The sequence below is a fragment of the Photinus pyralis genome, unplaced genomic scaffold (assembly GCF_008802855.1).
Source record: "Photinus pyralis isolate 1611_PpyrPB1 unplaced genomic scaffold, Ppyr1.3 Ppyr1.4_LG5, whole genome shotgun sequence".
In the NCBI taxonomy this organism is placed as follows: Eukaryota; Metazoa; Arthropoda; class Insecta; order Coleoptera; family Lampyridae; genus Photinus; species Photinus pyralis.
In genome coordinates, this window is record NW_022170596.1 from 27,686,431 (window position 1) to 27,713,131 (window position 26,701).

The 26,701-nt window shown below is 36.5% G+C and overlaps 2 protein-coding genes and 4 long non-coding RNA genes across 11 annotated transcripts; 3 read left to right on the forward strand and 3 right to left on the reverse strand.

Annotated features, from left to right (window-relative positions):
• Nucleotides 1-3,293: 3,293 nt before the first annotated feature.
• On the reverse strand, nt 3,294-3,834 carry LOC116171718. Of its 2 annotated transcripts, XR_004145501.1 has the most exons (3): nt 3,694-3,834; nt 3,607-3,643; nt 3,294-3,559 (listed from the first exon to the last, which is right to left on the reverse strand). It is a non-coding gene; the product is annotated as an uncharacterized LOC116171718 (long non-coding RNA). The 2 variants fall into 2 exon arrangements; XR_004145500.1 differs by having other exon boundaries at nt 3,294-3,643.
• Nucleotides 3,835-4,155: 321 nt separating this feature from the next.
• Nucleotides 4,156-5,163, forward strand: LOC116171719. The gene is made up of 3 exons (XR_004145502.1): nt 4,156-4,234; nt 4,282-4,422; nt 4,476-5,163. It is a non-coding gene; the product is annotated as an uncharacterized LOC116171719 (long non-coding RNA).
• Nucleotides 5,164-5,493: 330 nt separating this feature from the next.
• On the reverse strand, nt 5,494-9,125 carry LOC116171717. Of its 4 annotated transcripts, XM_031488699.1 has the most exons (5): nt 6,005-9,125; nt 5,905-5,949; nt 5,818-5,858; nt 5,637-5,768; nt 5,494-5,579 (listed from the first exon to the last, which is right to left on the reverse strand). In XM_031488699.1, exon 1 carries the CDS (start codon nt 9,066-9,068, stop codon nt 6,699-6,701), a length of 2,370 nt encoding a protein of 789 aa, XP_031344559.1. In that variant the 5' UTR covers nt 9,069-9,125; the 3' UTR covers nt 5,494-5,579; nt 5,637-5,768; nt 5,818-5,858; nt 5,905-5,949; nt 6,005-6,698. The 4 variants fall into 4 exon arrangements, with proteins under 4 accessions (XP_031344559.1, XP_031344556.1, XP_031344557.1 ...); XM_031488696.1 differs by having other exon boundaries at nt 5,818-5,949; XM_031488697.1 differs by having other exon boundaries at nt 5,905-9,125.
• Nucleotides 9,126-9,292: 167 nt separating this feature from the next.
• LOC116171860 lies at nt 9,293-12,603 on the forward strand. Of its 2 annotated transcripts, XM_031488887.1 has the most exons (3): nt 9,293-12,340; nt 12,392-12,523; nt 12,581-12,603. In XM_031488887.1, the coding sequence occupies exon 1, from the start codon at nt 9,411-9,413 to the stop codon at nt 11,457-11,459; it is 2,049 nt and encodes a 682-aa protein (XP_031344747.1). In that variant the 5' UTR covers nt 9,293-9,410; the 3' UTR covers nt 11,460-12,340; nt 12,392-12,523; nt 12,581-12,603. The 2 variants fall into 2 exon arrangements, with proteins under 2 accessions (XP_031344747.1, XP_031344746.1); XM_031488886.1 differs by having other exon boundaries at nt 12,392-12,603.
• Nucleotides 12,604-12,996: 393 nt separating this feature from the next.
• Nucleotides 12,997-14,145, reverse strand: LOC116171862. The gene is made up of 3 exons (XR_004145548.1): nt 13,926-14,145; nt 13,738-13,878; nt 12,997-13,684 (listed from the first exon to the last, which is right to left on the reverse strand). It is a non-coding gene; the product is annotated as an uncharacterized LOC116171862 (long non-coding RNA).
• A 179-nt stretch (nt 14,146-14,324) lies between these two features.
• Nucleotides 14,325-14,865, forward strand: LOC116171861. Its single transcript, XR_004145547.1, has 2 exons — nt 14,325-14,465; nt 14,516-14,865. It is a non-coding gene; the product is annotated as an uncharacterized LOC116171861 (long non-coding RNA).
• The last annotated feature ends 11,836 nt before the right edge of the window (nt 14,866-26,701 follow it).

Genomic DNA, 26,701 nt, shown 5'->3' on the forward strand with positions numbered 1-26,701 from the left:
TTGCAAAATTTGTATACTCAAACCCTCAGACGTAGGGGTGGAATTCACGCAGGTATAAGCTGTATTTTTCATTAAAAATACGTCAAAAGTACCTACTATTAACGAAAAGGATTTTCTCCAGAATTGCCGTTTGATTCCCGTCATGGTCCACTCAAACTTCCACCAATTTCTTCTGAAAAGACTCTTAAATTCCCCACAATTTCCTCTGAAGTTTCTACCAAATTTGACTCTTAATTTCTTCTTATATTCACTTCAATTTCCCTTAAAGTTCTCCTGGAGCACCTCTCAGATGCTCAAATTTCCGTCACGTTCCATTTCTTCTCAAGTGACTCTCAGGTTTTCTTTTCGAGCTAGTTGGACAGTGGCCGCTTTATCTTTCCCTAAGTTAACCTGTGTGATTATAAAGGTTCCCTATTTCTAAATTGTTAGTTCTATGCCCCGCGACAGTCTATTTTATTTATATCCAACTTTACTCCTTTAATATATACAGGACAGTTTCCATCTAGAGCCGAATGGTCTGTTTGTTGTAAATTGAGATTCGCCTCTTTCCTTAAGAGCTTTATAGCTCTTAGTACCTACCTAAATGACCCAATTTTCCCATTGCGGGTTTCTACATTTCCTTTTTCCCACTATTCTGAAAGGGGGTGGCTTCTATTTAATGTGCTTTCGACAAGCATGGCGTCAGTATATTTATTTTATTTATTTTTTATTCCTCTCTTATACATTGAAATAAAATAAAAAAATTAAGTTGATAATACTTGCTTTATTTATTAATTTATTATTCGTCTCTTATTCTGGGCCCTCAACAGGCTTGCGCCCAATTACAGAGTGACCCGCATAATGCTATTTAGAGGTGCCTCTGCAGAAGGTCTTAAGTTGGTCTATACTACTCCGGTATTTACCTTACAAATTAGGAAAACTGCAGGAAAACCTAATTCGGAGTAGCCGGTAGAATGCTCAGAGATGAGTGGCTTGTACCTTGAAAGTGTGCCAGACAGCCTTGAACTTTTGTAATCTTAAATTGGAGCTCCCCAATAAATTATTTACCGAGATGCTGTTTCTGAAAGTAAAACTTGCATAACTTTTACATGCCACAACCAATTTGACTCATACGCATACCCCTAGTGTACCAAATTAAATTTAAAAAAAACACGTTTTTACCCTTCGTGGTATTATGATGAAAGGTCTCGTCGAAAGGAATTGGAACTATAGCTTTCATTCGCGACTCCTTTTCGAGATCAGGGAGTGAAGGGAAGGGGTTGGAAATTGGTTTTATCCTTCATGGTAGGTATTCCGAAACGACACAATAATCTTGTAAAAAGTGCCACTAATGTAGGACAAATTCAATTTTGTTCATATCTACCAACTTTTTCAAGCGGCAGATGTAAGCTGTTGATAGGCGAAAGCATCAAAATTTGAAAACTTCTCTACCACCGAATTTATCGTGTTAACAGGGACAAACAGACAGACAGAAAGTACGATTTCAGAGAGCAGCACATGAACCTGCCAATAATATGCTATTTCTATTCGCCCCATTAAATGTTAACTTTCCCATTCTCGAAATTACATTCGGATTGTATCAGTTTCATTCCGAAACATGCAACAACGAATACGGTGCGAATATGTAACTTGAAAAATACACTGCAAGTTTTGTTTGAATTAATGGCCAACAGATCGATCGATCGTCAGAAATAGGACAGCCACAAGCAAGTATTAATGATTCCAAACTTTTCCAGAGGTATTCGTATTTATGAGGCAGTAGAAATAGGTTGGATTACTAAAGATGAACGATAATCGATTAGTCATTTAAAAAAGAAACGTGCCTCTTGACCGCATATCAAAGCCAAGGGCTACTTATATAATGTGAACATTTCTGTAACAATTTTTATTACCCTATTAAGGAAATTTAATTAGACCTTTAAGGGCGCAACGACTCCAATTCGCCAAGGTCGCTTCGTAATTGATGCCGTTTAACTTACTTAAACATTTGGAATAATAATCATCTAATTAATCCTATATAGTTATAAAAATGCGGTTAATAACCCTTCAGCATATTCGCGAGTTAACCACTATGGCGTGCGTGTTCGAAGGAGATATTCAAATAAACACGCAATTTTACTTTTTCGTACGTAATAAAAAAATTTTTTTTATTAACATGAAATAAATTTGGGAAGTTTTCGGTTCATAACTTAGTCTAGAAAAGAAGATTTAACAAATCAAGTTAGTAAAGGGGCTGCACGGGTTCTAGCGCAACTTCCGGCCAAATTACATGTAATTTCCCATAAGGAATTCTAAGGTTCGTTTGGGCTTTTTTTGAGCACTTCTGGTCAGTGCGCATGCGCGCTCCGCCCCTTTGCGCAGGCGTCATTTGGACACCATCTTTGCGCAGGCGTCATTTGGACACCATCTTTGCGCAGGCGTCATTTGGACGCCATCTTGGAATCCTCAAGTTCTTGGAATCCTCAAGTTCTTGGAATCCTCAAGTTCTTGGAATCCTCAAGTTCTTGGAATCCTCAAGTTCTTGGACGCCATCTTGGACGCCATCTTGGAATCCTCAAACTTCGACCCCTTCGTACCCTGAAAAATTTTTTTAAATGGAACGGATTCGAACCGCCAACCATTGGATTACAAGTCCTATAGCATAACCACTGAGCTAATTAGACTATTATGGTATAATGCTTGGATAGTTGTATTTATATCGAACCTCCTGAAATTTTTTTTTAAATGGAACGGATTCGAACCGCCAACCATTGGATTACAAGTCCTATAGCATAACCGCTGAGCTAATTAGACTATTATGGTATAATGCTTGGATAGTTGTATTTATAACGAACCTATTTTAAGGGTACGGAGGCGCCATCTATTGGCGTCGTAATGCATATAGAGGTATATTTTCAACCGGCTCCCTCTATTAGATTGATGCGACTAGGGTAGGAAATTGTAATTTCAGTCGTCAAGTGCGAGGTCCCTCATTCTAACCTAGTTCAGAGACACGAGGGGGCCCCATTCTAACCTATAACCAGATTTATATCGAACCTATTTTAACGGAACGGAGTCGCCATCTATTAGGATTCGTATAGGTATAGGAAAGTATAATTTCGACCGGCGCCCCGACATTGATGAGACATCAAACGGTTAGATACGAGGGTTCAGGAGAGAGATGCAAGGGAGGAGAATTCTAACCTATCATTCCATCTCGGAGGTAGCTCCTCCATTTGAGAGACATACACAAGGGGGCCCCATTCTAACCTACAACCAGAACAGGGGCGGGTAGGGAAATAAAACAACAAAAACAAAATGTAGGGCGTTTTTATTTAGATCTGAAATATCGATTTGAAGTTTATTATTACAATTAAAGCGCTTACTCTACTTACATAAAATTTGCGTCGAAGAGGACCGACGACGGCAACGCCCCTATTTTTTTGGATGCCGACATTGTTATTCATAATTGGAAATCCCCGCTCCGTTCTACACATAGGTATATAATTAAAACGTAATACATGGGGGGTTTTATACCTCGCTGGGTTTATCCCGCCGAAAATAATAGTAGTTTCTTGTTCTACAAATATACGGTTAAAACGTATAGTAATATACATGCAGGTTTACCTCGACTCCTCGCAAAAATGATTGCACATTTCTTGATCTAAAATAATAACTATTAAGTTGTGAAAGCAATATGAAGATGTTACTCACTCGACATTTGCAGCTAAATAAGCACGAATGTAAATGTGTTATCAGTTAGAGAAAAAAATAACCGCGGTTATGGGAGAGGATGCTGCAATCTCGCAATAATTCGATAGTATTTAATTATAGCATCAACGTCAGGAGCTGTAGATACCGATGTGAGCTATTTCGTAGGGTGGGGGAGCTAACCCCTAATCCTATCCCCAAGGAACTACCCCTAGTTTTATATAGTAGCTCTTAGGGTCTAAGGCAGCCCCCTGGTTTTTTATAGTAAGACGTAGAAGCTATCCTCAAAGAGAACAGAGTTCGCAGATGTCATTATTCTAATAATTGGTATGGGAAGTTTCAATCTTGCGATAGTGTTTATTTATAGCAGCGCGTGCTCGCGAATTTGATATGGTACTTTATCCCATTTCATTTCCATATCGACACCTATATACGGGTTTTATTGTGTATGAATGCGTAAAGTTCGAAAATTCGTGCATCCGCAATCCGATTTCAATAAGTGTGTATGTGGATATATAGACAGGTGGCTGCTTATATACATCAGGTAAGCCCTTTTTCAATTTTTGGTTGCTTATAATTTACTTTTCTTAGGGATACGTGTCCATGCGCGCATAATTTGCAGTTTAATGAAAAGCGTGACATTTTATTGTATTTATTCAGCGATTATTTTATATGGGCGTTTATAAGTAATAAGCTGACAGCAGAAAACATAGTCTACATCAGAGTTGGACCGTAAGTATCAAAATTATTTTGTAATAAAAAGCCTACATTGATATCTTTTTTAGCCGATATCAAACCTCAATGGAGGATTGCCTTCATCATCATCATGGTTAAACGGTCGCAAGCGCCGTAGCTTTATTATTATAATACCTATATAATATCTTAGATTTATTGATGGGAAGTAGGTAGAGGATAATGCCGTTGCGATAAATAAGATAACATTGTGAATATTATGTATTACACCAACTTTAGCTATATCTATATTAAGAAAAGGCTTATCATATAACCTTCATATCAATTACAGCTATTAAGAAAAGTTTCGTATGGGGCTAAATCAATATTTTTCTTGAATCAAAGTTTATGTGCCGATAATACCTGTGATAAGGCAAGCTTCTTAAATCAAATTGATACACTTGGGGGCAGCACCTTCATAATACGTGTAAGCATACGATTTAAAACAGATGTGTTATTAATTCCTGCAATCAAAGTGCTAGGATATAAATTTTTATTACTCTAGTTAGAATAGTGCTGTTATATAAACTCTCACAAATTTTGTTAATTTTTCTTGGATTTAAGTTTATATGGTGATAATACCCGTGCTAAGGCAGGCTTCTTAATCCCGAACAGGATAGAGATGGACGTTGGGTGGGAGGAGGTGCCTCAAGACTTGTTTACGGGAGAAAGGAAGCTAACTTTATGTACTGTTAATATCTATGATACGACACGCTTCTTAAATCAAATTGATACACTTTGAGCAGTACCTTCATATATAATACGTGTAAGCGTACGATTTAAAACAGATGTGTTATTAATTCTAGCAATCAAAGTTATAGGATATAAATTTTTTATAGCTCGAGTTAATGTAATGCTATAGATTTCGCTGCTGTTTAAAGTTTAACAAGTTTTCGCAATTTTTCTTGGGAACTAAGTTTATGTGCTGATAATATCTGTGATAAGGCAAGCTTCTTAATTCCAAACTAGGATAGAGATGCTTCTGGCGCCTTAAGACTTTTTACGAGAGAAAGGATAACACCGTATAGCATTATGGATAAATACCTAACCACTGCATCTTATTATTTTAGGTAAGAGCTTAGAACACGGATACAATCATAATCTATGCAGTGGGGCGGATAAGAAAAACAGAACAAAATTTAACAGGTTTATTAATTCTAGAAAAAAAAAAAATTCATTGAAGTATACATTATAATTGAAATGATAACACTTACATAGAACACCCAATAGGTGTGCTGGAGTTCCAGGTCTTTAAAGACCTGGAACCTCTTTCCCCGGAAGAGGGCCTCCTCCACTTTTATGGAGCCGGGGATTGTTCCCCGACCCCGTAAAATCGCAACATGTTCCTAAATAAGAGCTAATTAAAATACGGTATGATGCATGAAAAGTACTTACAGATCCATATTTTTCTATTAGATGTGTTCGGAGTTCTCGTTCTACAAATATATGGTTAAACGTGTGATAGATATGCGGTGTATTTACCATAGGCCGTTTGCACGCCTCCGAAGACGATGGCCGCACCTTGAGCTGAAAAATTACATACATTAAGTTTGATGAAAAATAGAAAAGAGCTCATTCTTACCCGCCATCCTCGTAACAAATGCCTATCAAACGATTTCTAGGAGGAGTTTTATTTATTGCTATCCATTTAGACAGGAAACCTGCACAGATTGCACAGCTATGTGACAAACGATGTCATAGGAAGCTTGATACAAAGGGGTATGCAGATAAACACGCAATAAAAATTTACATCCTTCACTCATTATATTCAATATCGCCATACCTGATATTATATAGGTAAAACATATACCTTATGAATATTACCTCGGTCTATTCAAAAGCAGGCTGTTTCACTACATCGACTATCGTTATGCCCTGGAGATGAGTAGATTTTAAATTTTGCTATAACTAAAGTTATTAATTAATAATTTAACAATTAGCCGCAATATCGAGTACGGAGGTTCGCTCGATATGATACACCCCTTTCCATGGCCACCTTAGAGGCAATAAAATTGCATTAAAGTAATTTTATTGGGGGGTGTTTACAGCCTCGTTATAGGATTCCCCATTAACAATTTCTTATATGCATAAAAAATAATTAACAGGCCTACCATAATCTGCTGCAATTTGTTTATATCGATTGAATATTTTACCTGAGGGAGACTGCACGAACGGCGCTTTCAAAATAAATTGAAAGGGTTCATTAATTCGTCAAGGGTTGGTAAATTATTCAAACGAGATAACAAAACTGCAATTAATTAATAAAAATTTGCACTTTAATCAATTTCCATCTGTTGAACATCTTGAGGCTTACTGATAGCATAATGGCCCCACGGAAGAGTATCAAATGTACCTGGGATTAAATATCTCTTATCGTCTTCGGGACTTAGAGCAATTTTCGACTGCGTTATCGAATATACCTGATGTTTATTGGATCGGATTAAATTTTGGGAAGTCGTTTTGCGCTTAAAGGTCTCCAGACACTCCACATAATCGTCAAAAGTAATTTTAGTCTCCACTACACTTTTCTTTATACCCTTTGCCTTCTTCATCAAACCGAAATTTTTAATAATCGTATCGATCTCATCCTCTTCATTCTCTTCCGCTTCTAATTTTTGCCGTAATTTTATCAAATCATCCTTGGAGGGTAAAACTTTGGTGGTGTACAGTTTCGATCGCAATCCTACATAATCAGTCATTATCTGTCCATTATTTTCATCTTTCATCATGCCCAACACTTTCTTATTTACAAGGGGTATGCCATATGGGTTATTGGGGTCATAATCGCTAGTATCGTAATATTTAAAACAGTCGTTTTTTATCGCCATATAAGGATCTTGTTCACGAATTTCATAAATTAAGCTGTCCGTATCTGTGTAAAGAACTGTGCAGTTATCTCCAAATCTATCCATCATGTAGTCATAATGGAAGCTGTAGATGGTCGTCTTGGCTAGATCAAGAATGGCTTGACCTACGTATATAGGCTTATTTAAATAGACTTCAAGCTTATTCAATTCTACAGCTACCAAGTTTTCGTTAAAAATGGCGCAAGATTTAAATTCCGGTTTCGCAATGTATGATTCTGCGCCGTAACGTCCTTTCCATTGCGTTAGTAATTTGATATTAACCCGTTTTCTGACATTTTCCATAGTCTTCCCAAAGACTGCGTTATTCATCAACTTAAACAAGTTCTTCTCAAATTCATTCTTGGCTTTTTTTCTTAGTTCTGTATTAAGGTCAATGTAGGACTTTAGCCAAGGGGACTGTTTAAATTTGAGTACCCTATGTACTTTGGAGAGAATTAGGCCATGGGCTAATGCTTGCTTCAAGGCTCGATAGTGGATGACGTATTTTTCTTTATTATTTAAGGTCGCCATGAGTTTTGAAATTTCCGCAGTTTCAGTTGGCGGTTTCATAGTCTTCGGGTTGATGTGTAATGCACAGAACGGTAAATCTGTGTGAGCGTCATGCAAATGCTGTGGATACTCCAAATCAACTTCTAGAATGTAGCCTTCATCTGCATCATCCGGAATCGTAGTGATATCGATGTTGGAGTCTACCCATTCAAAGCCTCCATATGGAAGATATTGGCTCATACTCCAGCCATACTGGTTATTGATATCGTTGTACATTAGATAGACATCCGGTTTCGTTGAATCATATTTGGGCATATATTTGTTGTTTGCATGAGCTCTTCTTTTAGAGCAGACTTGACTTAACCCTCCACGAATACCCCGCTCGACAAAGAGGAACATATCCTGGTCGGTAAGGAGTTCCAGCTCTTGTCGCGTGTATTTCAACATGGCATCCCAAGTAAAGCCTGGTAGTGTAAAATAGTGGGCCGGATCTAAATCATAAGTGCTAATACAGCTTGATCTAAACTGTTCAAAGACATCTGCAAGGAGTAGAATATCTGTCTTCATGTACAAGTCTACATATTGACCCAAGTTGCTGCAGTTAAATCTGTCCCACACCTCCTGAGCTCTACGATACATTTTTCTGGGACAGGGCTTATCTTCTAGCTTATTGTAGAAGTCATCTTGAGGAGGTAGAGTTGGCTCTTCGAAGCGGTCAAACGAGTCGAGGTAATCATACGGCATGACTCCTTTTTTAGTTAAAAGATTAAATTGATCCGCAGGTAGTGTAGAGAATTGCGCCTTGAGATTGGGAAATTCTGTCAGTGCTGACGATAGTTTATCTAGCCCCGACGCCATGAACCGGAAGCTATCGATAAACCTAAAGGAGACACGTGACTCATCGATATGTTTGGTGAAAGAGATATATTTCTCCTTGGTTATAGGGAGCAAGTCAATTTTGCCATCCATTCTAGTAGCAATATCTGCTACAACAAAGTGAGCATCATATCCACTCAAGTTGTGGAACACCACCGGGATTGTATGAGTATCCTGATAGTTGACGTTGCATCCCTCACATGCAGCTCCGCGGAAGTTGTTCTCCGGGATAAGATGATTGTGATCACGAACTTTCTTTTGTCCAGATTTAAATGACTGTTCGCAAATATGGCACTCCGTTGCTGCTTGAAATTCAAGCTCCTGCTGTGGAGTCATATGCATCTTGTAGGGACAAAGAAACACTGTAGATACATCTTCCGCAAGCTTATTCATCTCATCAGCAAACCATCGCATACTGTCCTCACCGCGGTAGCTGTTATAAAACGAAAGAGATTCGTCATATGAACATTTGAGGTAGTATCTACAGTGTTTCTTTGTCCCTACAAGATGCATATGACTCCACAGCAGGAGCTTGAATTTCAAGCAGCAACGGAGTGTCATATTTGCGAACAGTCATTTAAATCTGGACAAAAGAAAGTTCGTGATCACAATCACCTTATCCCGGAGAACAACTTCCGCGGAGCTGCATGTGAGGGATGCAACGTCAACTATCAGGACACTCATACAATTCCGGTGGTGTTCCACAACTTGAGTGGATATGATGCTCACTTTGTTGTAACAGATATTGCCACTAGAATGGATGGCAAGATCGACTTGCTCCCTATAACCAAGGAGAAATATATCTCTTTCACCAAACATATCGATGAGTCACGTGTCTCCTTTAGGTTTATCGATAGCTTCCGGTTCATGGCGTCGGGGCTAGATAAACTATCGTCAGCACTGACAGAATTTCCCAATCTCAAGGCGCAATTCTCTACACTACCTGCGGATCAATTTAATCTTTTAACTAAAAAAGGAGTCATGCCGTATGATTACCTCGACTCGTTTGACCGCTTCGAAGAGCCAACTCTACCTCCTCAAGATGACTTCTACAATAAGCTAGAAGATAAGCCCTGTCCCAGAAAAATGTATCGTAGAGCTCAGGAGGTGTGGGACAGATTTAACTGCAGCAACTTGGGTCAATATGTAGACTTGTACATGAAGACAGATATTCTACTCCTTGCAGATGTCTTTGAACAGTTTAGATCAAGCTGTATTAGCACTTATGATTTAGATCCGGCCCACTATTTTACACTACCAGGCTTTACTTGGGATGCCATGTTGAAATACACGCGACAAGAGCTGGAACTCCTTACCGACCAGGATATGTTCCTCTTTGTCGAGCGGGGTATTCGTGGAGGGTTAAGTCAAGTCTGCTCTAAAAGAAGAGCTCATGCAAACAACAAATATATGCCCAAATATGATTCAACGAAACCGGATGTCTATCTAATGTACAACGATATCAATAACCAGTATGGCTGGAGTATGAGCCAATATCTTCCATATGGAGGCTTTGAATGGGTAGACTCCAACATCGATATCACTACGATTCCGGATGATGCAGATGAAGGCTACATTCTAGAAGTTGATTTGGAGTATCCACAGCATTTGCATGACGCTCACACAGATTTACCGTTCTGTGCATTACACATCAACCCGAAGACTATGAAACCGCCAACTGAAACTGCGGAAATTTCAAAACTCATGGCGACCTTAAATAATAAAGAAAAATACGTCATCCACTATCGAGCCTTGAAGCAAGCATTAGCCCATGGCCTAATTCTCTCCAAAGTACATAGGGTACTCAAATTTAAACAGTCCCCTTGGCTAAAGTCCTACATTGACCTTAATACAGAACTAAGAAAAAAAGCCAAGAATGAATTTGAGAAGAACTTGTTTAAGTTGATGAATAACGCAGTCTTTGGGAAGACTATGGAAAATGTCAGAAAACGGGTTAATATCAAATTACTAACGCAATGGAAAGGACGTTACGGCGCAGAATCATACATTGCGAAACCGGAATTTAAATCTTGCGCCATTTTTAACGAAAACTTGGTAGCTGTAGAATTGAATAAGCTTGAAGTCTATTTAAATAAGCCTATATACGTAGGTCAAGCCATTCTTGATCTAGCCAAGACGACCATCTACAGCTTCCATTATGACTACATGATGGATAGATTTGGAGATAACTGCACAGTTCTTTACACAGATACGGACAGCTTAATTTATGAAATTCGTGAACAAGATCCTTATATGGCGATAAAAAACGACTGTTTTAAATATTACGATACTAGCGATTATGACCCCAATAACCCATATGGCATACCCCTTGTAAATAAGAAAGTGTTGGGCATGATGAAAGATGAAAATAATGGACAGATAATGACTGATTATGTAGGATTGCGATCGAAACTGTACACCACCAAAGTTTTACCCTCCAAGGATGATTTGATAAAATTACGGCAAAAATTAGAAGCGGAAGAGAATGAAGAGGATGAGATCGATACGATTATTAAAAATTTCGGTTTGATGAAGAAGGCAAAGGGTATAAAGAAAAGTGTAGTGGAGACTAAAATTACTTTTGACGATTATGTGGAGTGTCTGGAGACCTTTAAGCGCAAAACGACTTCCCAAAATTTAATCCGATCCAATAAACATCAGGTATATTCGATAACGCAGTCGAAAATTGCTCTAAGTCCCGAAGACGATAAGAGATATTTAATCCCAGGTACATTTGATACTCTTCCGTGGGGCCATTATGCTATCAGTAAGCCTCAAGATGTTCAACAGATGGAAATTGATTAAAGTGCAAATTTTTATTAATTAATTGCAGTTTTGTTATCTCGTTTGAATAATTTACCAACCCTTGACGAATTAATGAACCCTTTCAATTTATTTTGAAAGCGCCGTTCGTGCAGTCTCCCTCAGGTAAAATATTCAATCGATATAAACAAATTGCAGCAGATTATGGTAGGCCTGTTAATTATTTTTTATGCATATAAGAAATTGTTAATGGGGAATCCTATAACGAGGCTGTAAACACCCCCCAATAAAATTACTTTAATGCAATTTTATTGCCTCTAAGGTGGCCATGGAAAGGGGTGTATCATATCGAGCGAACCTCCGTACTCGATATTGCGGCTAATTGTTAAATTATTAATTAATAACTTTAGTTATAGCAAAATTTAAAATCTACTCATCTCCAGGGCATAACGATAGTCGATGTAGTGAAACAGCCTGCTTTTGAATAGACCGAGGTAATATTCATAAGGTATATGTTTTACCTATATAATATCAGGTATGGCGATATTGAATATAATGAGTGAAGGATGTAAATTTTTATTGCGTGTTTATCTGCATACCCCTTTGTATCAAGCTTCCTATGACATCGTTTGTCACATAGCTGTGCAATCTGTGCAGGTTTCCTGTCTAAATGGATAGCAATAAATAAAACTCCTCCTAGAAATCGTTTGATAGACATTTGTTACGAGGATGGCGGGTAAGAATGAGCTCTTTTCTATTTTTCATCAAACTTAATGTATGTAATTTTTCAGCTCAAGGTGCGGTCATAGTCTTCGGGCCTTTGCAGACGGCCTATGGTAAATACACCGCATATCTATCACACGTTTAAATATATATTTGTAGAACGAGAACTCCGAACATATCTCATACAAAAATATGGATCTGTAAGTACTTTTCATGCATCATATACCGTATTTTAATTAGCTCTTATTTAGGAACATGTTGCGATTTTACGGGGTCGGGGAGCAATCCCCGGCTCCATAAAAGTGGAGGAGGCCCTCTTCCGGGGAAAGAGGTTCCAGGTCTATAAAGACCTGGAACTCCAGCACACCTATTGGGTGTTCTATGTAAGTGTTATCATTTCAATTATAATGTATACTTCAATGAATTTTTTTTTTTTCTAGAATTAATAAACCTGTTAAATTTTGTTCTGTTTTTCTTATCCGCCCCACTGCATAGATTATGATTGTATCCGTGTTCTAAGCTCTTACCTAAAATAATAAGATGCAGTGGTTAGGTATTTATCCATAATGCTATACGGTGTTATCCTTTCTCTCGTAAAAAGTCTTAAGGCGCCAGAAGCATCTCTATCCTAGTTTGGAATTAAGAAGCTTGCCTTATCACAGATATTATCAGCACATAAACTTAGTTCCCAAGAAAAATTGCGAAAACTTGTTAAACTTTAAACAGCAGCGAAATCTATAGCATTACATTAACTCGAGCTATAAAAAATTTATATCCTATAACTTTGATTGCTAGAATTAATAACACATCTGTTTTAAATCGTACGCTTACACGTATTATATATGAAGGTACTGCTCAAAGTGTATCAATTTGATTTAAGAAGCGTGTCGTATCATAGATATTAACAGTACATAAAGTTAGCTTCCTTTCTCCCGTAAACAAGTCTTGAGGCACCTCCTCCCACCCAACGTCCATCTCTATCCTGTTCGGGATTAAGAAGCCTGCCTTAGCACGGGTATTATCACCATATAAACTTAAATCCAAGAAAAATTAACAAAATTTGTGAGAGTTTATATAACAGCACTATTCTAACTAGAGTAATAAAAATTTATATCCTAGCACTTTGATTGCAGGAATTAATAACACATCTGTTTTAAATCGTATGCTTACACGTATTATGAAGGTGCTGCCCCCAAGTGTATCAATTTGATTTAAGAAGCTTGCCTTATCACAGGTATTATCGGCACATAAACTTTGATTCAAGAAAAATATTGATTTAGCCCCATACGAAACTTTTCTTAATAGCTGTAATTGATATGAAGGTTATATGATAAGCCTTTTCTTAATATAGATATAGCTAAAGTTGGTGTAATACATAATATTCACAATGTTATCTTATTTATCGCAACGGCATTATCCTCTACCTACTTCCCATCAATAAATCTAAGATATTATATAGGTATTATAATAATAAAGCTACGGCGCTTGCGACCGTTTAACCATGATGATGATGAAGGCAATCCTCCATTGAGGTTTGATATCGGCTAAAAAAGATATCAATGTAGGCTTTTTATTACAAAATAATTTTGATACTTACGGTCCAACTCTGATGTAGACTATGTTTTCTGCTGTCAGCTTATTACTTATAAACGCCCATATAAAATAATCGCTGAATAAATACAATAAAATGTCACGCTTTTCATTAAACTGCAAATTATGCGCGCATGGACACGTATCCCTAAGAAAAGTAAATTATAAGCAACCAAAAATTGAAAAAGGGCTTACCTGATGTATATAAGCAGCCACCTGTCTATATATCCACATACACACTTATTGAAATCGGATTGCGGATGCACGAATTTTCGCACTTTACGCATTCATACACAATAAACCCGTATATAGGTGTCGATATGGAAATGAAATGGGATAAAGTACCATATCAAATTCGCGAGCACGCGCTGCTATAAATAAACACTATCGCAAGATTGAAACTTTCCATACCAATTATTAGAATAATGACATCTGCGAACTCTGTTCTCTTTGAGGATAGCTTCTACGTCTTACTATAAAAAACCAGGGGGCTGCCTTAGACCCTAAGAGCTACTATATAAAACTAGGGGTAGTTCCTTGGGGATAGGATTAGGGGTTAGCTCCCCCACCCTACGAAATAGCTCACATCGGTATCTACAGCTCCTGACGTTGATGCTATAATTAAATACTATCGAATTATTGCGAGATTGCAGCATCCTCTCCCATAACCGCGGTTATTTTTTTCTCTAACTGATAACACATTTACATTCGTGCTTATTTAGCTGCAAATGTCGAGTGAGTAACATCTTCATATTGCTTTCACAACTTAATAGTTATTATTTTAGATCAAGAAATGTGCAATCATTTTTGCGAGGAGTCGAGGTAAACCTGCATGTATATTACTATACGTTTTAACCGTATATTTGTAGAACAAGAAACTACTATTATTTTCGGCGGGATAAACCCAGCGAGGTATAAAACCCCCCATGTATTACGTTTTAATTATATACCTATGTGTAGAACGGAGCGGGGATTTCCAATTATGAATAACAATGTCGGCATCCAAAAAAATAGGGGCGTTGCCGTCGTCGGTCCTCTTCGACGCAAATTTTATGTAAGTAGAGTAAGCGCTTTAATTGTAATAATAAACTTCAAATCGATATTTCAGATCTAAATAAAAACGCCCTACATTTTGTTTTTGTTGTTTTATTTCCCTACCCGCCCCTGTTCTGGTTGTAGGTTAGAATGGGGCCCCCTTGTGTATGTCTCTCAAATGGGGGAGCTACCTCCGAGATGGAATGATAGGTTAGAATTCTCCTCCCTTGCATCTCTCTCCTGAACCCTCGTATCTAACCGTTTGATGTCTCATCAATGTCGGGGCGCCGGTCGAAATTATACTTTCCTATACCTATACGAATCCTAATAGATGGCGACTCCGTTCCGTTAAAATAGGTTCGATATAAATCTGGTTATAGGTTAGAATGGGGCCCCCTCGTGTCTCTGAACTAGGTTAGAATGAGGGACCTCGCACTTGACGACTGAAATTACAATTTCCTACCCTAGTCGCATCAATCTAATAGAGGGAGCCGGTTGAAAATATACCTCTATATGCATTACGACGCCAATAGATGGCGCCTCCGTACCCTTAAAATAGGTTCGTTATAAATACAACTATCCAAGCATTATACCATAATAGTCTAATTAGCTCAGCGGTTATGCTATAGGACTTGTAATCCAATGGTTGGCGGTTCGAATCCGTTCCATTTAAAAAAAAATTTCAGGAGGTTCGATATAAATACAACTATCCAAACATTATACCATAATAGTCTAATTAGCTCAGTGGTTATGCTATAGGACTTGTAATCCAATGGTTGGCGGTTCGAATCCGTTCCATTTAAAAAAAAAATTTCAGGGTACGAAGGGGTCGAAGTTGAGGATTCCAAGATGGCGCGTCCAAGATGGCGTCCAAGAACTTGAGGATTCCAAGAACTTGAGGATTCCAAGAACTTGAGGATACCAAGAACTTGAGGATACCAAGAACTTGAGGATTCCAAGATGGCGTCCAAATGACGCCTGCGCAAAGATGGTGTCCAAATGACGCCTGCGCAAAGATGGTGTCCAAATGACGCCTGCGCAAAGGGGCGGGGCGCGCATGCGCACTGACCAGAAGTGCTCAAAAAAAGCCCAAACGAACCTTAGAATTCCTTATGGGAAATTACATGTAATTTGGCCGGAAGTTGCGCTAGAACCCGTGCAGCCCCTTTACTGAGGCTCGTCTGATAGGTCTCGTAATATTCAATGGCAGCTTTTAAATTAACATATGAATAAAATTACGCGTAGTAAGCGCGGAAAACGCACGCATCTACGTCACGTGGGTTGTTACCATCACAGCGAACTTCAAACGTGTAGCGGTTCCACTTTGGCAAAACGAAAATTGCGTTGAAAACAAAAGATGCTGTTTTGCTATTGGTTTAAAATAGACGTCAGGCCCTAAAGTTTCGTTGGTTCCGTTATCAATTTGATATAAATAGCTGAGCGCGCCGCCAGCCGGGGAGATTGGTCGCGTCCTTGGAAGTATACAGATCGTACTCAATTACAAAAGCGGAATTACTCAGCGATCGGGTGGCCGATAAGCGACTTAACTGTGAGACGTGCAAGTAATTTAAACGATTGTCAATTTTAAATAATACGCGCCGCGGAATTAACCAGCACGTAGCGCGTTTATTTCTGCAGAAGTTACGATAATATAATCGCGAATTTAGTTTCGAGACTCGCGAAACATTTTTATTATTGTATACGCGAAATAATCGTACTGCGTAAATTGCGTAATTAATATCGACGCCGAGCTCCTATAGGGAAAACCAATTAAAGCACGTGGTTACCATTACAACGGGATAATAAAGTGAAATTGAAGTGTGCCTTGGGCCGAAGCCTACGTTTGTCAAACATTAGGTGTTTATTTGTAAACTCTTATACTAACACGGGTATGGTCAAGATCTTTGACGCGGTTAAGAAGGTGAAGTTCTATGATAGATTTTTTTATTACTTTAGTTTGCCGCTAGAGGTCATTCGAGTGTTATAGGTTTCATCGACGTTACTTCATTCTTTTGTCGCTAGAGTTCACGCTATATTTCTTAGTGGCGAATCAATTTGATTACACTGTTGTATAGAAATTTAGTTATTTGTGCCTGGATTACGTTAAAAATGTTATTTGTGCCATGTAACGGGAGGCTCTCTTTGTAGCTTATAATTTCACATATGTATTCATAAGTTTTATCGCGTAGTGAGCGCAAAGTAAGTTGTTAACGGTAAACGTACTCATCTAAATCACGTAGGTTGTTACCATAACAGCGCACCTTAAAAGCGTAGCGGCTCTTTGCCGAGACGACAATTGCATTAGAAACAAAAGATGCCGTTTTAGTATTGGTTTAAAATAGACGTCAGACTCAAAAGTTTCGTTGGTTCCGTTCTTAGTTTAATATAAATAGCTGAACGTGCGGCGACCCGGGGAGATTAGTGGCGACCAGATCGAGTGGTTACTCCCTATGAAAAGAAAAAGAGTGATTGTAGCCATATTTACATATAAAAATCGATTTACATACTATTACAGCCAACTACATCTCGCTCCAAATTTATAACTTAACTAATCATCCTGAAAACGTGTTAAGCGCTATATTGCTTGATACTAAGAGATCGCGTACTCAGAAATGACGAAGTTAAATTGAAAGTAGCTGAGAATTTTGAAGCTAAAATAACGTTAACAAAGAAGGGAGAATATTTCTCAAAATATTTAGTGATTTCGCAGCAAATTCCTCACACATTTCTGCAATTTAGCTAACCGCACGGAATTCCTTTCGGTAATTTTATAACTGCGACACTCTCCGCCTGTACGCTTGGGATATTCGAAAGGGTGAATAATAAAATTATTATCGCAATTCGATTCAAAATCCTTCGGAAGATTGATTATGCTTTTGACGTTTTAATATTTCCATATTCCATCCCGAAATCTGATTTATATCTCTCGAGCTTTGTATTTTATTAAAGTGGGCGCTTTCGTCGAATCGATATTTTGAAGGGAGCATTATTATAATCAAGCGCACCGGACATGATATCCCTTCATGGGTGTAATGGCGACAACTAATAGTATTAAGCCATTTCCTCGGCCGATTGCCCGCTTCGCCATTTAAACCCCAACCATTTTAATCTACAGGGGACACCTAAGAATCCCTTTACACATTACAGTTACTTCTAAATGTCGACCTCTAAAATTGCCACGTATAAAATCGAGAAAGATTTACGCGCCGCCATTTTCTTTCGGAATTGATCACTATCGGAACCCCTTACATATGATCATTAGGCGCAATTATACGAGTTTAATAATCATTTCGAAATTCCCTTTGGCGCTAATGCGATCGAGCTACATCTCCTCGCCCCGTCTCCTGAGTAATACTAAAATGTACTTCGGAGAGTTGGGACAAGATATTTGCAACTACGCGCCCGAAAGCCTCGAGACTGTTAAACAAAATAACAGCCTAATCGTCCACACGGAACCCGTCATTTCATTATTTTTACGAACACCCTTTATCTACTCACGACCTAAAATGCACACGTTTGCGCTGCTTCAAATGTCGCCATTACGAATTAGGTTAACCGAAACTATTACTGTTGCGGTTGAAGTTTCCTTAGGAACGCATGTCCTTCGTTTAAGATTTGTCAGTCACTGACACTCACAAAAACATTATACGGGGGCATTATTTAAAGTTATCTGCCTAGAAGCTCTACGTAATTCATATTGGGCAGATTTGGCCGTATTTTTTGTTTCGAAAAATGCGCATCACGTGATCAAACATTTCCAGACTTCTTACGACATAGAAGAGCCTGGTCGGGAAAGAATTTTGCAATGGGCATTTGGACGCTTTGCCGAAAGATCCTACAAAACAGGAAGCAGTGTAGTGGATTCATAAGGAATCTAGAAAATTACCACCACCCTCACGTCAGATTATTGAAATGCACACTTTTCAACACGTTGTCGACCCACCTTATTTTAATTTGACGCGTTCGAGTCAATCCCAAATTTGAATCACGCAACGCTAATTAAGATAACCGAAAAATGACCAACTACTTGCGGACTTTTACAATTCTACCAGACGTAATTTACTGGGAAATCCGACCCTCAAATTTTGAATCCAAATTTAAGAGCTACCGTTACAGTATTTCCTTCCGATGCACCATTTTGAATCGAATTTTAGTCACAAATATACCTATTGATGGGACCAAAACGAGGGTAAATACTTTATTGATAAACGTAGATAACAGTTGGGTCAAAACCTTAATCACAAAAATGAGCGCAAATGCAGTAATAATATTGTGACGTACAGACGTACATCAAAAATTAGAAATTCGAAGAACCGTATCCCCACTTAAGCCGAAATAATCGTAAAACATCCTCTAACCGCCATAAGAACACGCGCGTTAATTAAATGTCGCCTGATAAAATCTTCTTATCGCAAACGACCAGATGTGTCTACATTTCAACACGCAACTTCGACCAGATGTGTCTTACTGAAAGTATCTTAATTAAATTGAATGAATTACAAAATCGATAAAACCCAAAGAAAAATGGGCAATTACAAACAATTCTAAAAGGAAAAACAACACTAAGACACAAATTCAAATACACTTAATTGACTGTGCTTATTCGTATATTCTCATATACAGGATGTTCCGTCATTATTGTCGGTTACGTTATGAGCACGATAGTCCAGTTGACTATTTGTGACGATTCTCTTGATACACATTTATTTTCAAAAATTATACGTGAAGTCGCGTCTAGGAATTCAGTTTTATCCTGTAATCATCCTGAAACAATTTTAATTTTAAAATGCTGTATCAGGATCACAGAAACGCGAAAAAATGTAATGACTAACCACTTTCTCGCGTAAAATGTTCTTCTGGCTCAAATTTCTCTTTTTAAACTTGCATTTAAATTATATCAGGATCATGGGATCGAAAAAGCACTTTCTCATGTTTATCGGAAAAGTGTTCAAAAGGCTGTAACTTTTGATTTATTAGTCCAATCTTGGAACTGTTTGAAATTATGGATTCTACGGGCCAAACACTATAAGAAATTTTTTTTCCCGGTCGATCTGAGACAATTTTTTTTTCGGGGCTCAAAAAAAGGCAGTGTATAACCTTTCCTTTTTTACCAAAAATCGACTACACCAAAATTTCTCGGGAAAACACTTTTTCTTATTAATTTGGGTGCGTAGAATGCAAATCAATTCGTACTTTTTCGATCAGACTTCTCAATCAAAAGTTATAGACTAGAAACCAATTTCGAAAAAAAATTCAAAGGGCTGTACCTTTTGAACTAGTAGCCCAATCTTGGAACTGTTTGAAATTATGGATTCTACAGGCCACATTCTATAAGAAAATTTTTTTTCCGGGTCGATCTGAGACCATTTTTTTTTCGGGCCTCAAAAAAAGGCAGTGTATAACCTTCCTTTTTTACCAAAAATCGACTGCACCAAAATTTCTCGGGAAAACACTTTTCTTATTAATTTTGGTGCGTAGAATCCAAAACAATTCGTACTTTTTCGATCAGACTTCTCAATCAAAAGTTATAGACTAGAAATCAATTTCGAAAAAAAATTCAAAGGGCTGTAACTTTTGAACTAGTAGCCCAATCTTGGAACTGTTTGAAATTATGGATTCTACGGGCCACATTCTATAGGAAAAAATTTTTTCCGGGTCGATCTGAGACAATTTTTTTTTCGGAGCTCAAAAAAAGGCAGTGTATAACCTTCCTTTTTTACCAAAAATCGACTGCACCAAAATTTCTCGGGAAAAAACTTTTTCTTATTAATTTTGGTGCGTAGAATCCAAAACGATTCGTACTTTTTCGATCAGACCTCTCAATCAAAAGTTATGGAAATTTTGACAATATATATACATATACTCGTACATGTTTTGCTTGTGATTTGACGTTTCTGTAATTGTTATTTACAATTTTTTGAATTAAAGATTATTATTATTATTATTAAAAGGAAGTGTTTAAAAAAATTAAAAAAATTGTGTAACATTTTTAAAATTTTTTATTTTATTATAAAAACCTTTTTAATATCTCTGAATCGCTTGAATATTTTTTTAATATCATTCTTGGTGTGCTATAGTTTTGAAAATAGAATTTAGTATTCTGCCTGTTTATATTAAAACATACAGGGTGTTGCATTAAAAAAAAATGAGGTTAGGTCCGATAACTTTCTTTCTTGACCTCGTAAACTTACCTTGAAAATGGTAGATTATCGGAAAAGTGTTTATTTAATAATAAATGAGAATTTTACTTTTTCCTGCTCTACAATTCAAAAACTATCGAAATAATGTAAGTTCGCCATATGAATACGCAAAATGTCAGGAAATACTAATAAGGGCAATGGAAAGCCATGGAAAAACACTCCAACTATCTTGGAGGTAGCTCGAAGCTCGATTACAACAGTATAAATCTGACTCAAACCTTATAGTGGGTAGGATATTTCAGCCTTATCGATTTTGCGATTCTATTTACCGCCTACATATAAAGAGGGCGTAGAAACAGGTGGAAAAGATGAAGGTGACTTTATTACATCAACAATAACAAGCAAAGAGGGCAATATTTAGTTGGTCCTTTGAGCCACATCGATTCGGTTATTATATTCCTGAATTCTTTATCAAATTTAAATAAATAAAGGTCGGCTCTAAAGCGTTTGTTGCGAAAAATAGGTCTATAATTCAGTATTAAAAGTGTACCTGAATAAGTCGAACAAACCCAATGGATTTATTCAAATAAAATGTAACATCCGAAATCTGCCGGAAAAACATATGTCAAAAGAGGAAACCTCAAAAAAGGGGGAAAATTGAATTAAGAGACGTTCACAGTTTGAATTCGACGTGGGATTGATAAAAAACCGCATACCTTTTCCTGATCACAATATATAAAAAGTGACAGTTCGAAACAATATATTTATATCGATATATGGAGGAAGGAAAAAAGGCAGTCTTAGATTTATCAGAACAATGCAAGGAGACATCATAAAAGATTATTATCTCGCACGTCATTACTCGTGTAATGCATTTATCCGGGTAAAATAAATCTAAACCCCTTTGTAATCGTTAAACAACAGAAGAAGTGGTAGTTCACATTTGTTACCACGACATATCTCAGCCTCGCCCCTTTACATTCAAAGAACGCACACATACGTCATTTGTAAATTAAAATAAAACCGGTTAAAATTAAAGTCTTTTCTCCTCTTTTTTTATTAACTACATAGCAACGTTGTAAATTTATAATAATTAAATTAAGCGTTTCCCCTGCGCGCTTTTATTAAGGAAATTTAACTTTTTTTTCTCCTTCGCCAAAAAATTAACATTATTTATGTCCTTTTATTTCAAATTTTCTAATTACAAAAGTTTTAATTGAGGCAAAATGCACGCACGCGATTCATGTAAATTGGTTAATATAGACAATATTAGATTATAATTTCTTATTAGATTTTTATCACCGGTGCGGCGCGGACTTTAAAAAACTCGTTTATCAAACTTTGATTAACTTGCTTAATAAGCTGTCGCTCTTGTCAGACCCCTTTCTAGTGCGGTTGAATCGGATTTATCGGTGGAAAGACGAGTGTTGATTTTTATAACAAGGTCGAATTGTTCTGTGGTTTTTTTTTTTAACGACTAATGTTAGTACATAGGTGAGCCGTACGAATTAGCTATAACTGCAGGGTTTTATGCATCTATGGTCCCGGGACTTGTTCTATCAGGAAATGCTAGAATACTTTTTAGTTAAACCTTGTTCAGTTGACTAATTATGACTTGCTTTTCTTGATACACATTTATTTTTAAAATGTATCAGGATTACAGAAACGCGAGTCCTATTTAAAAATTATTGTATTAGTACGAAAAGTAGCTAAAAAATGCATTCTTTGCCTCGCTTTGAAAATCCCCCTTAAACATTATCCCTAAAAAAAAGATTCTGTAAATGGTATATCGAAATACAGAAATGGAAAGAGGTAAACAATTATTTTCTGGTACCTTCTTACGTATTAACTCTCCTGATACAACAAATTTTTTTTTAAAAATTGCCGAGGATCGCACAAACACAAGGAAGTTAAACTTTATCCGCGTCTCTCTCATGTCTAGGTAGCTTTTTCTTTCTGTTTTTGCTATAAAACGTTGTTTCTGGTGCACAAAAATTCAAGGAAGAAAAAAGTTCCGCTCCTTATGAAATATATCGCCTGACACCTTCTCGTGTTTCTGCACTCCTGGATCAAATCTCTTCCTGTACTCATATTAAAGTAACGTAAATGTAGGTATGGCTAGACTTACATTTTCCTGATTAAAATTTCTTTTAAAATGTATCAGGATCACAGAAATATAAGAAAATAAAACATTTATTTCGTGCCAACTCGCATTACTATTTCATATATTATTCCTGCTGACACAAATTTCCATTTTTTATATCAAAATCACAGGAAAACACGTAGAGGTTTATGAGCACGAACATCTGACTGAACAGAAATTTTTCTATTCCAATTTTTTCTGTATCGGAATCGCAGAAATGCTAAAACAATTCCTCTTGCACCTTTTTACGTATTACATTCTTCTGTTCCACAATTCTTTTTTAAAAATTGTGGTATCAGGATCCGGGCAACGCAAGAACACCTTCTCGCATATTATATTTGTCTATTCTAATTTTTTTTGTATTAGGATCACTTTAAACTTTAAAGATGTATTGCCTGGTCATTCTTTGTATGCGAATCCCGAAAATGTATACGCTGACACCTTCTTGTACGTTATGTTATCCCGATTTAACATTCTCAAAGAGGCAAAATAATTATTGCCTAGTACATTCATACTTTCATGATACAACAAATTTCTGATTTGAAACTGTTTTGAAAATTGCTGTCTAAAGATCGCAGAAACGTAAGAAGGTAAAGGTCTGTCTGTCTGTGTATCCAAATGTATCAGGTGCACATAAATTCGAAGAGGAAAAACGTTATCTCCTTCCACTTCACTTTCATCAATGTATTTAATATTTTAAATACATTAGTATTACCATTGTATTAAAACGATTGTGTCCTAAATCAATTTTTGACTAGCAGAATCGCCGAAATTCCAGAACACCTTTTCATGCAGTATGTCTTCCGAAAACAATTGTCTCTATTGTAAAATTTTTTGTATCAGGATCACAGAAAAGCCAGAAAGTAAAACATGAATTACCTGGCCATTTTCCACATATTATGTTCTAATTTCTCCTTTAAAAATTATTGTCATATCGGCAGAAATGTAAGGAGATAAAAAATTAATCGTATGCACCTTAGTATATTCTCCTAATTCATATTTCTTCATTTCACATATCATATCTCCCCAATAGAAGTTGTTCTTTTCTAAAAATGTTCGTATCAGGATCATAGAAACGCAAGGAGGTAATAAAAAAATATATATCCTGACCACTTTCTCACGTATTATGTTTTCCTGATTAATATTTCTGATTTAAAAAGTATTGCATTAGAACCACAGAAATGCAAGAAAGTGAAACATGTATTTCGTATCACCTACATTTATGTTGTCTTGTTACAAATGCTCGTGTTTCACAATTTTTCTATTTTTAGTTTAAAAATTGTGATAGCAGGAACCCAGAAACGCAAGAACACCTTACGTTATTATATTACATTAGATATTGTATTAGAACGACAGGAATTCAAGGAACTAACAAAATTCTTTCTGGATCTCAGCACATATTATTATTCTCCTGATTGTGTTATTGAAATCCTAAGAACGCAAGAACACCTCCTTTTTCCCGTATTGTATTCTCGTAATAGAAATTTCTCAATTAGAAAGAAATTATTATACGAGATCTACAGAACTATAAGGAGCTAAGAAGTTTATTCCACGCTTTAGCACATATTAAATTCTCCTGATTCATATTTTTCTTTTAAAATGTTATATCAGAAAGACCGAAACGCCTGTTTTACCTCTTTTAATAATTGTAGTATCAGGATCTTAGGAACGCAAGAAAGTCTGACGTTGTAGCCTCTTAATATAAATTTTTCTATTCTAAAATTTGTATCAGGATCACAGAAACCTAAAAGATGTCTGGCCATTTTTCACGTATTGTGTTCTAATTGAAATTTCTCATTAAAGAATTGTCAGATCGACAGAAATGCAAGGAGGTGAAAAATTAATCATCTGCAGGATCCTACTACCACAAGAATACAATTTCACGTATCCGAATAGAAATTTTTCTTTTCTAAGTATTTTTGTATCAGGATTCCAGAAACTCACGAAAGTAAAAGATGACCTCTGTTCTTCTAATTAAAATTTCTTATTTAAAAAATATTGAATTAGAGCGACAGGAATGCAAGGAGATCAAAACGTTAGTATGTGATATTCTCATATTTTCCTTTTACAAATTGTTGTCGCATGAAGACGGAAACTCATTTACATTGTGGTGTCAGGATCTTAGGTTCTTAGGGATGCAAGAAAGCCTACACTCGTATTATATCCTCTTCAAACAAGTTTCCATATTTAAAAATTCTTTTGTCAGGATCACATACAAAATAAAAAGACAAAGGTTTTATAGTGTCTGTTCTTCAATAGCTGATGTTTGAACTTGAACGTGATGCAAATTTTTTATTTCAAAATTTGTTGAATCAGTGACGCAAAAAAATGTATTCGCTGACCCCTGGTCGTGTATTATATTCTCCTGATTCAACTTTCATATTTAAAGAATATTCTATTGTAAGTATGATGTTTTCCTGATTCAAATTTCTTTTTTAAAAATTCTTATGATGATAAAAATGCTAGGATGTCAAAGTTTTTACAAAATTGTAGGAACATACGCATGTAGGAAGGAACAGTTTGATACCTTTACATGTACTGTACATGTCTCCTGCTACTTCAATTTTATCATTATATTTAAAATTATGTCCTCCTGATACATTTTTTTAATGATTCACGGTCACGCAGGAATTGTATCGTTGCATGGCGATCAGAACAAAGCAGAAATGTAAGAAAAATGTCTGGCACTTTCTCACGTATGTTCTCCTGGCACAATTTTTTTAAAATATGGTTTTATTGTTCATTATATTAGATATTGTATTAGAACGACGGATTCAAGGAGCTAACAAAATTCTTTCTGGATCTTCGCACATATATTATTCTCCTGATAAGTATTAAGATCCTAACAACGCAAGAACACCTCCTAATAAGAAATTTCTTTGTATGAAAATTACAGATACGGTGTATTTATTGCTGGACACTTTTTCCCGTATTGTATTCTCCTAATTGAAATTTCTCATTTAGAAATTATTGTATAAAATCTACAGAACTATAAGGAGCTCAGCAGTTTATTCCACGCCTTAGCACATATTAAATTCTCCTGATTCATATTTTTCTTTTAAAAAGATATCAGAAAAACCGAAACTCCTGTTTTGGAGCACCTCTTTTAATAATTGCAGTGTATCCTCTTCATACAAGTTTTTCTATTCTAAAATTTTTTGTATTAGGATCGCAGAAACATAAAAGATGTATTTCTTTTCTATTTTTAAGATTCTTTGTACGCGAATCACGCCTTCTTGTCTGTCATGTTATCCTGATTTAACTTTCTTAAAACACAAAAAAAGTATGTTTTAATAATTATGTATTATATTCTCCTGATATTACAAATTTCTTTTTTGGAACTGTTTTGAAAATTGCCCGAGGATCGCAGAAACGTAAGAAGGTAAAGAATATGTCTGTCTCCTCATCCATGCATTATGACTATACAAATCTGATTTCAGGTGCACAAAAATTCTAAGTGCAAAAAAGTATCACCTACCACTTCACTTTTATCATTGTATTTAATGGTGTGAATACACTACTGTTTACTATAATCATTGCATTTAAAAAGATTATGTCCTATATCAATTTTTGTCTATCAGAATCGCAGAACACCTTTTCACGCATTATATCCTCCTGAAACAGGTTTTTTGTATCAGGAGCACAGAAACGCA